General features: G+C 41.0%; 1 protein-coding gene and 1 pseudogene across 1 annotated transcript in view; one reads left to right on the top strand and one right to left on the bottom strand.

Annotated features, from left to right (window-relative positions):
• Window positions 1–19360, bottom strand: part of RELL1 (RELT like 1) — a 49094-nt gene that overhangs the window by 19878 nt on the left and 9856 nt on the right. The window contains exons 2-3 of the mRNA XM_039848827.1: window positions 3857–4081; window positions 1761–1832 (exon numbers count right to left, since the gene is read on the bottom strand). Of these exons, the coding sequence (XP_039704761.1) occupies window positions 1761–1832; window positions 3857–4081 (297 nt within the window). The remainder of the gene's footprint in view (window positions 1–1760; window positions 1833–3856; window positions 4082–19360) is intronic.
• Window positions 3167–3284, top strand: LOC120591372 (uncharacterized; annotated as a pseudogene).

The following is a 19360-nucleotide window of genomic DNA, read 5'->3' as shown; positions in this document are numbered from 1 at the left end:
AGCCCCAGTCCCAAAGGCCTCCCAGCTCCCCAAAGCCATGGAAGGCAGTTTTAAATGTACAAGGCACAGGAGCAATGAAGGGGCCGTCCACGCCAGGCCTCACTGTGCACTCCTGTAATGGCTGAAGCTCTTATGCCAAGAACATACCTGCGTATTTCCCATGTAAATTAAAAACCACCTTTTTACGTAAAAGAAACACGCACCATCAAGTGCCCAAGAATAGTGTCGTCAAGTTTTTTTTTTCCCCTGAAGGAAGGTCTCTGGGAGACAGAGATCAAAATCCAAGTGTTCTGGTCTGCTTTGGTCTTATTTTTAACACCATTCTATTAAGTTTATTATCTTGTTTTACGTTCGGTAGAAACTGAAAACTGCAAACTAGAAGAGAAGAGAGGTGACGTTGCAGAGTCGAGAGAGACCCAAGCAGGCCTGGGCTGCTCGCTGAGTGTGACCCCAGGCACTGGGAGCCTTCACACCTCTCTCTGTAAAATGGATATGATAATACCACCTTTCGAGAGATATTTTGGGGATTAAAGGAGATTACACACAGAAAGCATTTTGATCTGTACCAAATACATAAAGCACACTCTATAAGGAACAATGAAAAAATTATGCTGAACCATATGCAATGGCTGTTCCTCTACATCAAACGCATTGACTGACAGCCTGGGCCAGGCGGGTGCTCTTCTTGATACTGAGAATGGGGGGTAGAAAAAGGCTAGGGGTGGAAGGAGCAGGTATTTACTGGGCAGTACAGAGGTATTTCAACTTCTGGACAAAAGGCTCAGCTGCATCAGTGCACAATGTATGAGTTAGCTCTGACTAGAGTAAGGCAGAGCCCAAGGAAAAGGTTTTCTTTTAAATTTTCGTGAGAATGCAAAGTGTGGGGATCGTGGCTATGGGGTTTGTGGGCAAGAAGTTGCACGCACCTCAAAAGTCACTGACCACATGGCATCGTCCTCTGCAGATAATAACCCATGTTCAGAACAATGACCTTATTTTATCTAAATTAATCTTCCATTTAAGATGGGGGTTTAGAATACCTCTGAGAGGGGGAAAAAAAATGCTTAACTCCATAGAGCATAAACCTTTCAAAAGTTTCAACACTTGAGAATAGATCACAGAACAGACAAACCCATAGACACAGAAAGCAGTGGTGGCCAGTGGATATAGGGGTGGGGCAAGGGGATAAAGAATGGGTACTGATTTTCAGTTTGGGATGATAAAAAGTTTCTAGCACTAGATAGAGATAACACTGTGAAAGTACTTAATGCCAATGAATTATCCACTTTAAAGTGGGTATAATGGTAAATTTTACATTATGTGTCTTTTACCACAGTTTTCCTAAAAGCACAAAAAAGGGAATAGATAATATTTGAGCACTTCTTTTACTAAGCATTTTATGTGCAGTATGTCACAACAATGCTATGAGGTAAATATTATTATTACCCTCCTTTTACAGAGGACAAATTGAGGTAATGTGACTTTCCCCATATTGAAGTGAGGCCAGGATTTAAAGGTAAGCTGTCACCTCCAGGGATGACTCTGCAACCTTCCGAAGACTGACTTAGAAAACTCACTTATTTGAAATACTTATGGTTGAATAATGCTGGAAGCTGTGCTATTAGTGAGCTCAGGCAAAAGTTGCTGCCGATAACTTCAGAACATCGACAGGAAAGTCCATACAAATCCTGACTCTTTGAAACAGGTTTTTAATAAAACGTATGACTATTGAATTGTTCCAAACACTACAGCAGCCATACCTTCATTTTTCATGATGTAGTGGACAATTTGCCCAACGGTGTCACTGTTTTCATTTATACTGTCATTCAACTCTGAAAGAGAAGGAGAGGGAGAGGAGGATGGGTTACAACTGGTCACCTGTATCAAGTCAATGAGACATTCAGTCTTGGATTCCAAGACCTCACCAGTCTCCAGAAAGTTCAGCCGACCACATATGGTGCTAAGAGTCTAGGCCCTCTTCTTTCAGCCCCAGACTGCCGGTTGCATAGCATGCAGTGACTTCCTTGGCCTATCAGGCATAAAAAGTATCAGAGCTGTCTATCACTCTCTTTTCAAGTCCAAATACACACTTACTTTCTAAGATAACAATTTCATGCATCTATATAAATGCATAATGCTATTATTTCTCTCTCACCATTTTGTTAAGCCCTTTGGGGAAATGGGAAGAAGAAAGGTAATTAAAAGAAAAAAATTCTTCTTGGATTTTATTTTAATTGCAGATATACTATATAAATGTAGAGTATTAATTTCTTTTATAAATTGGGTAATTATTCATCCACATTTATAAGACCCTCCTTTCAAATATACTTACAAATGATCTAAATTTTGGCCATGATTATTTGCCCACAAACTCAGTTTACTTTGGGAGATTCTATATTTGTAAGTCTTTGAAAAAAAATCAAACCTCTACTCTGAAACGGGTCTGTATAATTTGTTTCAATAAAACAAGAAGGAAGAGGGAAGTTTGAAACACTCCAGCCTACTTCGAAGAGAATGAATCAAGGTATGTGATGTCCACCCCCGTATCTGGAAAACTGTCTTCTCCATCCACGTCAGCCTCCTCCTCCATGAATATGCATGTTTGGTTGGACAGTGCAAATGCTGACTGCTATGCCACCTACAGAGGAGGAGGCTCCGCTTTCTGTTGACAGCTTGGGTTTGTTCATAAGCTTACACATGACTCATCCTGCAACCCTGTTCCTTCTCTGCCTCAAAGGTCAGTGACGGTGGGAAATACCAACAGGCCGGCAAGCTGGCAAGGAATGAGGAAGCTCGACTCCATTCTGCCCTTGGGGCTGGCTGAAAGGGTGACCTATTCCAAATGTCTGCTTTCTGCAAAAACTGCCCTTTGAGGAGCTGAAAGTGATATGGAGAGTTATCTACTACCCCCCAAAGCCCAATACAGGAAATGTCCTTAAAGGATGGTTGGAAAGAACATCCGTGGAGAAAACAGAATTTCACCTCTTAGGTTTTTCCAACAACTCCATGTTAAGAGGAAAAGGTGAGTCATCTGAAGTTAATATTAAGGCAGCAGTTTTTGTCATTCTTATACTGCACTGTTCATGCGATCATTTTTTTAATAAACATAAACTCCAATCTCATAGATTTAAGATAAGACCTTCCCCAGCAAAAGTAGTACGCCCAAGTCTACAGCCAGGCCACCCTGAACAAGCCCGATCCCGTCTGATCTCGGAAGCTAAGCAGTGTTGGGCCTGGTTAGTACTTGGATGGGAGACCACCTAGAAGACCAGGTGCTGTAGGCATAAAAAATAAAAAATAAGGGATTGTAAGCTGACAAGGTCCTTGCAATCTGTGAGGTCAACCAAGGGTTGCCTCACCTAAGGAAAAAAAAGTGGTACACTCAAAATGGTGAGAGCTATTTAATTTTCCCATCATTTCAATTAGAATCTAACTCAATAACAATAGTAAGGATTGATATTTATTAAGTGGCCATCCGTGCCAAACATCAAATGCGCCGTCTCTAAATGTCCCCAAAATCCTACTAGGTGGAGATTATTGTCCTCATATAAATGAAATTAGAATTTTAATTAGGTTGGCATTAAATTAATCAAAATTAAAATAAACTATACACAGCAGAGAGTCAGAGCTTCTCTAATTTGCCTGAGGCCACAAAGCAAGTACAGTAAATTACCTGGTAGGTACTTAATAAGCGTAAGCCTGGCTTCCAACTCTAGGTGTGGTGACAGTGAAATCTGTACTGACACCACAACACAGCATCTGCTGTTAACATGTTAACACCTCATAGAGATGGCTGGTCTCTTATTTAAAAATCGTCCCCACCCACACCCTCACAAAAAGAATCCAAGTTACTTACCTATCTTTTCAACCTTTTCCTCCTCCACGTCTTGCTCAGCTTCTGTGGTACAACGATAGCCTTTCTTCTTAAGCAGGTGGCAGATGAGGACGCCAAAGAGACCCATGATGAAGAACACAGGGACAAGCGCATACGCGATATATTCTGGGTGTCCGCTCCCAGCATTGTTGGTAGGCGACGGCGTCGTCTCTGTTCTGGAGTGCAATGTGTGGCTGCCACCACTGTCTACAGGAAGAAACGCGTGTGGCTGCGTTAGATGTCTGCAGGGAAAACCTGGCGACCTTGGGAAATGTTCACAGTGAATCCCAGGCTGCTCCCAAAGCCACAGGCCACGCAGACTCCAGTGGGTCTGGCAGCACAGGCACACAGGGGGAGGGCCAGGTTTGAGCTAACGCACTGCCATCCTGTCGCTGCCGCTCATAAAATGGGTTTCACCCTGATTTTTTTAAAAACCTCTCTAAGCCATCCTCTGCTTCTTCACCTGTAAGAATAACTACAGAACATGGAATGAAAGTACTGTTTCAGTGAAGTGTCCAGCACAGAGTAAACACAGAATCATTAGGTGGTATTACAGCACGGGCTCAGGAGACGGGGGTTCAAGCCTGGCTCCACCACTTAGCAGCTCTGTGACAATGAACAAAGACATCGCGATGCCTCGGTTTCATTGTGAAATGAGCATACTAATAGTACCTATCACTCTTCTACAGCTGTTATGATGAAAAAATTAATACATGTTAACATTTAGAATCATTTCTGCAACACAGTAAATGCCCACTACATGCCAGGCATTATTCAAGGCATTTGTGATATATCACTGGGCATCATGCAGCTTACTAGAAGGATTTGGTAAACTGACAGATCCAGAGTAGGAAAAAGAAAGGAAAATCCACGATGGCATCAAGATTTTGGCCCAAGGGTGCAAACATAAAAATGGAAACATGTGCATTTGTTTATTCATTTGCTGATCCAAATTAACATTTATGGCATGTCTATTATATGAAAAGCTCGATGTTGGGAGCTAGATGTAGAGAGTGATGAATAAGATAACTTGGCCAGTACCATCTTGGAGCTTGCAGGGTAGCATTGCAAAGAGCGACTAAACAAGTCAACACATGGGCAGATCATGACAGATTTGAAGAAAGAATTATAGTGGGGACCTATTTTATGACTTCAAAAATAGGACAGCTAGGACAGGGAGCATCTTTTGGACAAAAGACATGTCAAAGTATCACATGGACTTACAGCAGAGGCGGCTGGGTAACTGGGTGGGCCTGCTGGCCGCCAGTTAGGCTTCCTACATGCAGAACTAAGTAACCTAAGATATAACCAACTAAGATAACAGAAAAAGAGCAGACGGTGTGGAAAATCTGCAAAGTACCAGTTCATGGACAAAAAATGAAGAGAGAATTATCAAATGAAGGAGGAGTTCAGGTAGGATGAGGACTAAAGAAAAATGTGGGCTCTGATCAAAATGAAGTCCCATTATTCGGAATACTCAGATTCTGAAGCAATAAAATGAGGTTTTCTACATCAAGAAGATTCACATATATTGCTTAAGAAAATCAGAAATTGGAAAGCTAGACATATTTAATTCTAAGCTCTCCCAAAAGTATTTTGGTTAAAAAAAAAAAAAAAAAAAAAGAATCTGTGTTATGATTACATGGGGTCAAATGCCAGATGTGAAATTACCACATTTCATCACTGCAGCAAACAGTATCAAGCAGAAGCCTAATTTACAAACCAGAGGGCAGAGAACAAAGGTCTAGCTTTTTTTCACATAGAAATAATATCCACTCTCCTTGAACTTGAACATGAAAGGAAATGCCAGTTTCTTAGGTTTGTAAAAGGCTTCATTCATTATTTTGTCAGGTAACCTCTAGAATTTCTTATAACCTATACAATTTTGTAACCTGTATTTTTAACCTACATTTTTAATGATTTCTCTTCCGAGAATTAAAACAATTAATAAATAAATGAATGAATAAATATACATATACACACTAAACAGATGCAAATATATCACCTAATTAGGGTTTCACCTCAAGCCTTACTTTTAGTAAAAACCAGAAACATTTCTGACTCATTTTATAATTCTAATAAGTTTTATTAATTCACTTTTAATATCACATATTCCATACACTAGGAGTCAATGAAGCATGCAGCATACCAAGACTGAGAGGGTTCTACTCAGAATCATGGTCTGTTTCAATCTGAAGATGATAATAAATTCTCTTTGGGGAGCAGTAGGAAACAGGAATGAAAGCAGAGGGGCTCAAAATTAGAGCCAAAGAGTTCCTCCTGAATCGGGTGGTTGCGAATGTGTCTTTATTATTTCATTGGACATCTAGCAAACCCTTGCAAATATCGCATATTTACAGTGTTGTGATTTATGAACATGTATCAGTCATTTAACCTCTTAATTATCGTACCATGAACAAACTGAAGATGTAAATCTAAGTTAGTGAAACGCGACTTACAGAAAGATGCAACATAGCTAGCTGCCTGGCGTCAACAGCTTGGCCACTTACTAGGCTTGTCACCTTGGGCAAGTTATTTAACTGCTCAGTGTTCTGTTTCCTCACCTGTAAAATGGAGTCCAAATGCTGTACCTTTCTATGATAATTTTAAAATACAGCCCCAAATGCTTTGATACGACTCCAATGGAGAGGTAAGGTCTATATCTCCTCCCTTAAATATATACTCTGTGCTTTGCCTGACTAATAGAATATGTTGAAAGTGATGATTTGTCAGTTTCTAAGCCCCTGGCCTTGAGAAGCTGACGGCTTCCACTTCCTGTCTCTTGGGGCACTTGCTTTTGGAACCTAGCCACCATGCTGTTAGGAAGCCCATGCTACCTGGAGAGAAACCACTAACAGTCATCAACTTGCCAACCATGTAACTGAGTCATCTTAGAAAGAGACCACGTAGCCTCAGTTGATGCTGCATGGAGCAAAGATGTGCTGTTTCTGATGAACCCTGCCCAAATAGTCAATTCCTAAGCAAAATAAATGATTGTTGTTGCTTTAAGCCACTGAACTTAGGGGGTAAATTTGTAACACAGCAATAGTAACTAGAAGATTATCTCATGGAATCATTGTGAAGATTAAATATGTTAATATGTTAAGCCCTTAAAATAGTGTCTAGGAAAAGGTAAAGCACTACGAAAGTGTTTAGTCATGTCTTGATACAACCATTCTATCCAATATGGTAACCTCTAGCCACATAGAGCTATTTAAATTTAAGTCAACTAAAATGAGATAAAATTAAAAATTCAGCTCCTTGCACTAATCGCATTTTGAATGTTCAACAGGAACATGTGGCTAACTGGCTGCCACACCGGACAGGTCAGATTAAGATCATTTCCACCATTCCAAAAGTTCTATTAGACAGCCCCAGTAGACTATAAAGAATCACTAAAAGGCAAAACGTTGACCGAAGAATCTACAGTGATCTACCTTAGCAATTCAATGAAGGATAATTTTTAAATCACAAAGTAACTATTCACAAATAATGCCTAAAACATTTGCTAACTTGTATAAGTTTAGCTTTCCTTCAATTTACACTAATAATTTGCTTAAAGGTGCTAAGTCCATCTTTCTCTTTCACCCCCATCTAAAAATCATATCTGAATTATGAACCAATTATTTTTTTAGTCCAAATTAATAGCAAAAGTTGTTGCAGCGTTATTTATGAAAGTAAAAAAAAATGGTAACATCTGTATGTTTGACAATGGGATAATAAGAAAATATCTAAGTCAATCATAGTCTACCATTTGATGGAATAATATGTACCATTTAAAACTATTTATGGAGATGTTATAAAGATACGGGAAAACACTTATAATCCATCGCTGAATTTTAAAAGTTCGAGTCAAAATCCTACATACAGTATGACGCAGCTAGTAAAAAAAATGTCTAAAGGCATAAAACACATAAATGATCAAAATATTAAGTGATTCTGGGTAACTGAATAATAGGATAATTAAAAAATTTTTGTTACTTTTCTGTAATTTTCTAAAATTTGTACATACATATTACTTTCGTACCAAGGTGGTGGACACTTGAAAAATAGAGAGAGCAGAGGTTGTCAGCCATGTGGGAGCCACAGAGCCCTTTGTAATCCTGTTGGATGCTATGGTTCCTATTCCAAAATTTTGCCTCTGATTTTTATAAGCTCTGGACCCCAGTCAATATAAGGGTAAGTGACATTATAAAGATGATGCCCAAGTTTCTGCTTTGAGCAATATTGTAGATATTGGGTCCGTTCACTGAAATGGGAACTATCTGAAAAAAGTTTCTTTCGTGTAATGGGTTCAGTTTTGCCTCCCCTCCAATTTGTATGCTGAGGTCCTTACCCCAAAGTACCTCAGAATGTGACCTCATTAGGAGATAAGATATTTACAAAGGTAATCAAGTTAAAATAAAGTCATTATGGTGGACCCTAATTCCACATGACTGGTGTCCTTAAAAAAAGGAGAAATCTGCAGACAGACATTCACACAAGGAAAACACCACATGACTGCGTTACTGGAGCAAAGGGGGCCGTCTGCCTGCATGCATCTAAGTCAATGAGATACGTACTGGTTTTGCAGCTAAGAAAGTAAGTATTTATTTAGAGAGCTGCAAGTTTCAGAGACACAGGTGAGCTATTGCTCTCAAAAACCTGGCTCCTTGGGTTTCTCAAGGGAATATATTACATAGGGTGAAATCTTTAGTCATGGAAATTAAGGGAATTGGGGTTGTGCGCAGTTGGACAGGGCTGGGGAACTGATCATGTGTCTAGTTCTGGGATCAGCCATGGCGTCATCCCATCATCCTGTCATCCCATCTGATCCTGTGGCTGATGGGGCTGTTCTGCTTCGATGGGCCTGGGGCTGAAACATACCTAAAGCCAAGACGTTATCCTTAGTTCAACCTGAAAATTAATATCCTCATGATTATAGATCTGAGGCTTTATTCTTAAAGAATTTGACACGAGCCAGAACCTTATATCCTAAGGCTTAGTGATTAAGAGAAGAGGCATACAAAGGTGGAAGGGTAAGGGAGGGGGAAAAAAGCAAGTCACAACACATTGTCTAGGCAAAACCATCCTGAATCAAAGAAAAAGCTGTAAGTGAAATCTCAGTGAGGTGACAAAATTAAAAGGCAGAGATTGAGGTGATGTTTCTATAAGCCAAAAAATATCAAAGATTGCCAGCACACCACCAGAAGCTAGGAGAGGGGCATAGAACAGGTTTCTTCTCACATCCCGCAAAAGGAGGTAACTCTGCCAACCTTGACCTAGGATTTCTAGCCTCTAGAACTGTAAGACAATACATTTCTCTATTTTAAGCCACTCGCTTTGTGGTACTTTGTTACAGCAGCTCTAGCAAACTAATATACTTGTCATGGAGAGGACAAGATCACAAGTTCAGTTTTGAGCATGTAGAGACAGATGTAAACAGAAGGACATTCAGATGGAAATATCTAGTGAGCAACGGAATCTACTCCATGAGGAAGCTGAGGAAGAGAAGCCAGAGCTCCATCCTAGGACACAAAGAAAGGAGTTTCCAGAAGGAATGAGCAGTCAGCTAGGTAAAATGCTGCAAGAGAGAGCAACTAAAATAGGAAGCAAATGTAAAATGGTACAGGCACTGCGGAAAAAAAGTATAAAGGTTCCTCAAAAAATTAAGAACTGAAATCAGTATCTTGAAGAGCTAGCTGCATGTCCATGTTCATTACAGCATTATTCACAAGCCAAAATAATGGAAATAACCCAAGTGCCCATCTGGAAGATCTGGAGGATGGATTAAAACAAACAAACAAACAAACAAAAACCAAACCTATTCAGCCTTTAAAAAGGAAGAAATCCTGTCATGGGTGACAACAGGATGAACCTGGAGCACACCGTGCTAAGTGAAATAAATCAGTCACAGAACGACGTATCTACTTATATGAGGTGCTACTAAAATAGCCGAACTTTGAGAAACAGAGGATACAATACTGGTTGCCAAGTGCTGCGGACGGGGGAAATGGGAAGTTGTTGTTATGTGGGCACAAAGTTTCAGTCACGCCAAATGAGTAAGTTCCAAAGAGCTGCTGTGTGACATAGCACCTGTAGTTAACAATGTGGCATTGTGCACTTCGAAATTTGTGAAGAGGATGGATCTCACGTTAAGTGTTCTTACTACAGTGAAAAGGAAAAAGAAAGACCCTAAGAAGTATCTTTAGAAAGGGAACTGAGAACTCAAACAAATTAGGCCAGATAGATAGATAGATGTTTCTATGAACACATGGGGAAACATTTAGTTTCTAATTTAGGAAAGCAACTTGGATTTTTTTAAAAAAACTTTCCCTTTGTATTTTATTCCCATTCCATTTCCCTGTCATTTCTTGAAATCCTTAAAATGAATAAATACATACCTGAGTAAATGAATTTAAAAAATAAAATCGGGAAGGAAAAGCAGATGTGATCCTTGTGGACTTGGAGATGGCAGGTTTTCAATAGACAGGTTTTCAATAGACTAGACTCCTGGGCTGAGGAATAGAGACTGAGCTCAGTTCTCTCTTTCTAGAATCCAAGAAAGAGCAAATAGGGTAGTTGGTCACCCTCAGGGGGAGGGGAAGAAATTTTGTTTGGAGCTTTGATGTTATTGTTATTGTTATTGTTTTGTTTGTTTGTTTTCAAGTGGCGGAAACCAAAGTATTTACACGCAGAAAGAGCAAACGGGAGAGACAGAGAGGGAACAGGGAGTGATAACCTTGGGGAAGCTTGAGGAGATAATTTCTATATGGAGACAGATTTAAACACTTGATTAGGGAAAAAAGACACTTCTTCCTGAGGCTGGGGTCTATGAGTTAGCAGACCCCAGGGGAGGTCTGGAATGGGCAGATGGAAGCTGAAGGAACAGGTGCCCTTATCCTCTATGTTAGCAAAGAAGAGAGAGCATCTGTGGAGAACTGGGGGGAAGGGGAGCAGGGCAGAGGAGGGGCTTGTGGAGACAGATAGCCTTGGCAGAGACACTGAAGGAATGGGCGAGCCCAGTGAAAAGACTGTGCAAAGGCATTCGGGGCACAGCTGAGAATGTGCACCCCAAATCTCCAATTGGGCTAACCCACGCAAGGAGGGCCACATGAGCTGGAAAGCTCAGGACAATGAGGGACCAGCAATCAGGGTCAGAATGAAAGTAGGCAGAGCCAGAGCAACGAAGGGAGCAGTTTTGGGTAGGATGGAAACAGGGTGTTCTCAGCTCTTACTGAGGAACGTGATTCCCTTCAACAACATTACGAGGAAAAAATGTCCAACGAACGTTAGCATTTACCAGAATCCATTGGTTTCTTCTTTGGCCCAGCCAAGTTTATTTAATTACCAACACTGTGAATTAGCTAATTCACTGTATTTTTGAAGACCCTACATATGTGTGTTTTGCCCAGATCTCGTTGAGAAGGTCACAAAAGAAGACATGAGGTTAAAAAAATATTGAAGACAGCAAGGAACTGAGGAAGAAGTATGAGGAATGACTAAAAGTCATCCCCCCAAAATCAAAAGCCATGTTCTAGCTTACTCCCAAGTAATACTTGTATCCCCAATCCTAGCGGTCAGAGGAACTGAGAGGAAATGGCACAGACACGGCATTGCGCAAACCCAGTGGGCGTTGCTTGAAGGTTGCTAAAATAACAAGGAAGAAAGGATGGTAATAACCAGAGATTCCAGCGGAGGCCCTGTGACTTCTCTCAGGCAGCTCTGTTCCAACCAAGGCCAAGAGCATTTTGATGGTGCTGATAACTATTCTCTTTTTATCAGGAAAGGGTTTCCAATCTCATAAGGTAAGGTTTCTGAGCAGAGTGATCCAATGACTGTGATGGGAACAGGGCCTGGCTGGTAAGTCGATAACCCGCAGCACCAACCTTGGTTGGAAAAGTGGTTGGAAAAGTGCTTTTAAACACAAAAATGGCCTATTTTATTTATTCTTATTTATTTATTTAATTTTTTTTTAGCAAACATTCAAATCACAGTACCCGAGAGCAGTATACTTTTGGCTTAGACTACTAAGATCGCTGGACATGCATTTCTCTAAAGGAGTTTTTCTTCATCCAGCTTTGTTGCCAGCTGCCTCCATGATAACAAGCCACTTAACCTCTCTGGGCCTCGATGTGCGCAAATGAAAAATTATAAGCTGGAGCCAATGTCCTTCGTGGGTCTCGAAATTCTACAACTTCCCCAGGTCTCTCCAGCCCCATCCACGATTCACTCTGGGTTGATGCTACCAGAGAAAAAACACAAGCCCACCCTCCTGTGTGCAAAATCCAAAAAGCTCTGAAAACTAAAATTATTATAACTCATTTCATAGCTAACCCAAATCTGACAAACTCATTGGTAACAAAACCTGTCCTGATCTGATGGGAGGCCATTTACCTCTATTCCACTGAGTTTGCTGGGTAAACATTAATATATTTGATTAGACGCCCCAGGGTTTAAGTCACAGTTCCAAGGGTTTCAGATAGTCAAAACTATGAAGTGGGTACTGTTATTTTAGAGAATGAGAAACAGAGGTTTGGGAGGGTATATCACTTGCCCAAGGTCACAGTTAACAACTGCTAAGAGCCTGGACGAAAACCCAGGCAGATCCTGTTTCAGGACAGTGCTCATAACCAGACCTAGCTCCTGCAAAACAACCTACTTTATTAAATTAACTGGTTAAATGCAGTTTAAATCGATTACCTATACTAACAAAAGGGGAGAAAGCAAAGCGAATTCTACAAAACAAAATCATCCCCAAATTATTTCTATTTTTGGTTATAGGTAACCAAAGTCATTGCGTTTCGAAGATCATCCCCCGCAGTGCCAGTTACTGAGACATAGCATTTGCCTAGAAAAATTTAAAAAGCTTCAAATGTATGGAGAAAACTCATGGGCTTATTTAGAAACTAGAAAACAATGTAAGTCAGTATATAAATAAGTGCTAAGTTTTGAAACTTCAGGCAGCTGCCAACTTCCAAACAACTCTCAGATGAACAGCTGCTCAGCCCCACCTTCCCCTACTCGGGCAGCTGCAACTGGGCAGGACGGGGACATCCAGACAGGACCTGCCTGCCCAGAGTCCACCCACCCATGACACGGAATCCCTCCTAATGCACAGTCACTAACTTACCTTTATTCTGTCAAAGTCCTTGACATGCTCTCATGATACAGGAGCATAAGACTCTGATTCCGGGCAGCAAAGACCACTTGAGAAACAGATAGAGGCCCAGACACCTTTCCCAGCAAAATGTGTATAAATCAGCAATGCCTGGCTATGAACCCCTGATTTAGAGATGCATTTGGTTAAGAGGCCCCTTGAAAAATGCAGCTGTCTCTGAGGTTCTTGCTAATACCTGTGTGAGCTCAGCTGCACCTTGGGGGAAAGGACCCAAATAGAGGGCCCGTGGCAGCAGGAGCACCCTAGGGTTTGGAGCCAGGCCTTGGGAGTGGGAGAGGGAACTAGGGAAGGTTTCAAAGGTTTCAAAGTATTTCCTGTAACCAAGACAATGTCTTCCTTTCCCCCATACCTGGAGAACTATGCATTCAAATAGCGTTTGTTAGAACTAATTAGACCAAAAATACAATAAAGTAAACCTTGAGTAGAGCCTGGTACAAAATTTTAAACAATAATAAAAATTTTTAAACAGCTGCAAGGGGTATTTTGAGGACATTTAAGGAAACTGGGTTACACAGTAGTAAAGGCTTGTTTATTTTCTTAGGTACAATAATAGGAAGTCCTTAATCCTACAAGATACAAAGAGGTATTTAAGAGTGAAATGTAACAACGTCTGCAACTTAATTTCAAATAGTTGAGCAAAAAGAGTATACAGATAGAGACAGACAGACAGACAGGCAGGCAGGCAGGCAGGCAGACAGGGTGAGAAAGTGAATATGGCAAAATGTTGAATCTAAGTGGTGAGTATACAGGTATCTGTTTACTATTCTTTCAACTTATATGTAATAAAAGTTCACAAAGTCTTATTTTATCTTTTTTTAAAATACACTTTGTGGGAGCCTAATAATGACTTTTAGTAAGAATGCATTTTAATTTCCAACCCAATTACTCAACAAGGAACGTTTGGAGCACAACCCATACTTAAGCTGTGCTTTCGTTCTTTGTGTACCATTAGAGTTGAGAAAGGAAATAATTAGTGTGATCCAGGAAAAAAAGGGACTCTTTATTAGGTTTCAAAAGAAAAACTGAATTTGGCCAGACAAAAGAGAAGCAAACATTTTTGACAGGCAGAAGATTGGGAGACAATAGAATCAGTGCCGAACGCCAGGTAGCTAGCTACCAGAACAAAGGACTGAAACTAGGGTGATGTCAATATAAAGAAAGATACTTCAAAATAAGGAGAGAAACTAAATATTTACCATGGTAGGTTTTCATTTAAACCAGGGGGTAGAAACTACCTTTGCAGAGTCAGAGAAAGTCCCTAGTGTTCGCCACAATGTCTCAGACTCACCATTTGAAGTGACTGCTTAAGGCCACGGAACCCCAGGACCAAACACAATTTCCCAGAGGCGCCAAAGGCTTGAACACAGAGCAGAACTAAAACTCAGAGATGCCGTCTTCCCACCTATTTCACTAAAACACACATCACTGGAGCATTCTGTGGTCAAAGTTTGGAAACCAAATGTAACACAGAACCCTCAGGAAAAGCCCCATTTATGTCACACTCACCTGTTTCCCGGAGTGGAAGGGAGGATGTCCCGTCATTGTAGCTCTAATCCCTGTTGTGGTTCCTGAAGTACAGTAGGAGCACCTTAAACAGTTGCTATATCAAACCTACGAAAGCAGATTCTATCCTTCCGGAAGGGCCCCCAGGTAAGTGACCACTGCAACCCGGTAAACAGTTTTGTTAGGATTGCTACTTGACAGGACAGAACGCCCAGTGTACTTACACCATTAGCCAAATACCAACAGTTTTTAAAAACATAAAGAAATTCTTTTCAGAGCTGAATGACTGATGCACTCCATAGCTTTACACACTTGTTGGGTAAGCTCTTTCTGAAAGATGTAAATATACCAGCAAGACCCTGTGCTCATCAAAATCAACAGAAAGCTCCAACGAAAGACACAAATAGCAGCACATTCCTAAACCCAGCTTTGGGAACTGGCCCTGCACTGGATTTTCACGGGACTCCATCAAAGTCGAAACTGCCAAGTCCTGAAGGAGCAGGGCTGGCATACCCTCATCAAAGGCTCTGCCCTTTTTCCCCAGGGTTTTGATTACTAACAGATCTGTTCGTGCACATTCCTTGCATGAGAACAAGCAGGGAGTAGGTTAGAAATTATTTAAACTACAGGAGGAAGCTAAACAGCAAGTGCCAGAAAAAAACCACCAAATGGGAGCAGGACAACCCAGATGGCCTATTTCCGGCAGAAATAGCAAGATTCAGGGCCGGGGGCGGGGTGTGGGGGGGTGTTCCCTCAGGAACCAGTGGCTCCCTGGAGCTTCACAGAGAAAGGGTTGGCGGGAAGACCAGGCCTCAGGGAGCTAGGTCCCTGGTTTCTGAGTGCAACCCACACCTGCCAAGGTCGGAGTCCAGCCAAGTCATTCCCACCGGGCAGAAGACAACAAAAACTAACCATGTGAGACAACAGGGTGTCACTGAACCGGCTAGAGCTCAGCAAGAACTTCAACAAGGAAGACTGGCCGGCACCCGGCTGCAGCAGGGCAGAGGGAGATACTGATTGATGCAGGAAGGGTTCACGTTCCTACAGCAAAGGCCTCTGGGAAGTTCGACGACTCTACCACCAACCGCTGATAGCAGTGAACGCGTTATTTATGTGCCTGGCGTTTTTACTGGCATTATCTTTTTTAAAAGCATCACAACTCTTTAGATAGGTGTTATTACTAAACCTATTCTAGAAACGGAGACATCAAAAAACAAAGTGTTGAAGCCGAGGCTGCTCCTTGGGGGAATGGCCAGGATCTGACCCGAGGTCTGTTACAAGCAGGGTCCAAGCTCTGAACCAAACCTGCGTCCTAAAAGAAAGGAGGCCAAAGCACAAGCCAGCTTTCTCCTGGCTGCACTGTGTTCACTCAACTTGCTTCCTAGCTGTGAGACCGCAAGCACGTCAATTAACTTCCCGTGCCTCGGTTTCCTCATCTCTAAGATGAAGGTAATAATGGAATTGTTTCTGAGTGTTAAATGAGATGAACTCGGGTGTACTGGAGTGCCTACCACAGAGAAAGTGCTCCATAAATGTTAGCTGTAATTGCTATGACGATTACCAATGGTAAGAAGTGTAAACATAGCTATGCTCACAAAGCTTACAGCTCCACTGGGGATGCAGAACCAACAAGCAGGGAATGACTGAGGAGGCAGTGCTAACTGTCCGGGAAAGAATAATTACAAAACCCAGGAAGTCAGGGAGGGGCTGCCACAACCCTGCTCCTCGGGCTGTGCAGCCTGCAGCCAGTCTGGCCAGCAGCGGCTCCCACACACTGACATCAGCCCCGCGTTTCTCTTCCTTCCAGGAACAGGAAGTGGATGAGGATTAAACAGAAGCTACAAAAGTCCTAAAAACAGTTTTCCCATTAGTCACAGGTTAGATCAGGCAGGGTTCCTGAGAGGCAGGCATGTGGCCTGCCTTCTGGGAATACAGGAACTGGGAAACAAAGACGAGTGAACGTGGGGAGCCGAGGCTCTGTCCCAGTGAAGTCCTCTGACACGAAGTCACCGCTAGCAGTCAGAGAAAGAGCAAAATAAAAGAATGACGAGGAGAGGCAATAAAGAGCACTTCGGAAAAGGCAAACAAACAAACAAACAAAATATTAAGTAGAATTAGGAAAACACTAGACATAGAGAAGTTGATTTTAAGGGAAAGAAATGAACGTGAACATCACTAGCATAAAACTCAATAAAAACTCTGAAAACCGGTAGCAAGAAAAATACTCTTAATAATCGTCACACACGGATACACACTTTGTATAATTACTATTCCAAGCAATTTACAGGTATGAACTTATTTTACCCTTACGATAATGCTTTGAGGGAGGTACTATTATTTTCAACCCTGTTTCACAGATATAAAAACTAGAGCACAGATTGGTCAGTAACTTGCATCAGGTCACACAGCTAGCAAGTAGCAGAGGTGAGATTTTAATCCAGGCGGCCTGGCTTCAAAACTCAAACTCTGCTCTATTGCCTCTGAAGTGTGAGAATCGACAGTTTTGAAATTCATTAAAGTTCCATGAAATGGGATCATCCATAATTAATCCCTAATTGAGTTAATCTTGAGTAGAAAATCTATGGGTAATCAGTACTCATCTAATTCAATAATTAACCTAGAATGACAGAAGGGTTTTTCCTAGTTAGATAAATTGACTTGGAGAGAATATAATTTAAATGCACCTTCCCTTTCCAATAATTGACTATTTTTTGGCATAAAGTACTAATTTTTTAAAGAAAATCCTGCTACCATGTATAAGCAGCAAAATCAAAAAGCCATCCTGCTCCACATTTAACACTGCTGAAATTGTTAGTTACTTCTCAGAAATCCTAAACTTCCCTTTGACTTTTAAAACAATGGAAACATTTTGTATGAAGGAATCGGACTTGCCACATTCCTTTGTCCAAAACAATCATTAACTAATAATGTTAAGTGAAAAAAATAAACACAAAGCAGTATTTTGAGCTAATATGATCTCAGTTTTACTGAAGAAAAAGATACCAAAATGTTTACACCAGTTATCTCTGAATGGTAAGTTATGGTTCAACCAAAGAGTAATATTAATGTTGCAGAGCTAAACCAGAATACTGGAAATCCCTTAGTAAGAAGGCTACTAAAACAGCAACCCGTGATTTTTACATGCTAGATATTTCCACTGAGTGGAGACAGAAACAATGCTATAAAACCTGTGGTCTACAACATAGGGAACATGGGTCAAAGAAAACCACACAGTGTAACTTCTGCTTTATTATACTGTAAAACAATGCAAATACATAAATAATGAGGCACTGACCTGACAATATGTTTTTTCACTGTATTTTTTAAATGCCTTTGAGTCTTTATCTAAGTAGTAAACCACTGTAATTTTGAAATTCAAAGAGATTATTCCAGGCACGATGTTTTATTATTATGGGTTGGTTTTTTCCCAATAGGTAACACTCGATTGTTTCCTTTTTCCAACAACCACTTTTCCATCACCGACTAGATGTCCCACAGTTCAATTCAGTTCTGACGCTAGCTACCCAGAATTAGTACAAACACCACAGGTTTGAAGGTCTCAGTTTCACAGACTGTCCCCACTTCAGATGCCAGCTGCAAATGGGGTCTCAAGCAGAAATGCGGGGATTCTTACAATCTCCCTCAAGTGTGACACTTTGTTATAATGACTCACAGAACTCAGCAAAGTGCTATACTTTGGATTACTGTTTTATTACAAAGAATACAGTTCAGGAACAGACAAATAGACGGGATGCAGAAGGCAAAGTTGGGGCAGGGGGATGGGGGTGGGTAGGACGGTGGTGGTGAATTCCATGCTCCCTCCAGACTCACCACCCTAGCCCTTCTCCTTTCCTCCAGATCAGGATTGGGGCTGTAAATTGCAACCCTCTAATCATGTAGTTGGTTCCTCCAGCAACCAGCCCCATAGCCTAAAGCCATGTGGAGGCCCACCAAGAGTCATTCATTAGCATGACCTGAGGTATGGTCTAAAAAGACTCATTAAGGGCTCCTTATGGATAACGAATACCCTCCCATCACTCAGGAAATTCTAAGAGTTTTAAGAGTTCTGTGCCAAGAGCCAGGGAGAGATTTCATATACATATATTATACACACACAGGGAGATATATATATTATATGTTACATATAATATATATAATATTTATATATATTATACACACACAAATATACACATATATATATATTATTATACCACACTGACTCGAAGCCAAGAGTCTTTACTAATTTATATGTCAAGAGAAGTACTGAACAGTGTGGGAAAGATCAACTACTTTACCATAGGGTTCGAGCAAAGTAATCCTCTTTCCTTCTTTAAGTCTCCCCCTCCCGTCCCACCCCCATACAGATACTACGACTGACTTTTCCCTTCCTGCCTCCACACCTTTGCATAGGCTGTTCTTTTTCTCAACACTCCCTTTAAGGTCTATTTAAAATACCACGTTGTAGGGTGCTCGGTCTTTCCCATCCCTAGCATCAAAAGGTCTCCTCTGAGATCCCATGCAGCACTTTCTATAGTTTTCTGATTATATAAAACACAATCTCCGTTATTCCATGATTTTCACTCATAGCTTATCTTCCCCTTCACAATTGCAAGTTTGTGGAGGATAGAAACCAAATCTGTTGTTCATTTTACATACCTACCCAACACCCAACGGTGACTCTGATTAAGGCCCTCATTTTTAAACAAATTACATGCTGAGTATAGGAAATAACTACAAGTTCTATCTGAAAAGACTACTTAAACACCGAGTTGGCAACTATGTAAGAGAAATGAGTTTAACCTTTAATATCCAGCTTCTTGGCT

This window comes from Pteropus medius, unplaced genomic scaffold (genome assembly GCF_902729225.1).
Source record: "Pteropus medius unplaced genomic scaffold, Ma_sr-lr_union100, whole genome shotgun sequence".
Lineage (NCBI taxonomy): Eukaryota > Metazoa > Chordata > Mammalia > Chiroptera > Pteropodidae > Pteropus > Pteropus medius.
This window is presented reverse-complemented; position numbering and strand designations above follow the sequence as displayed.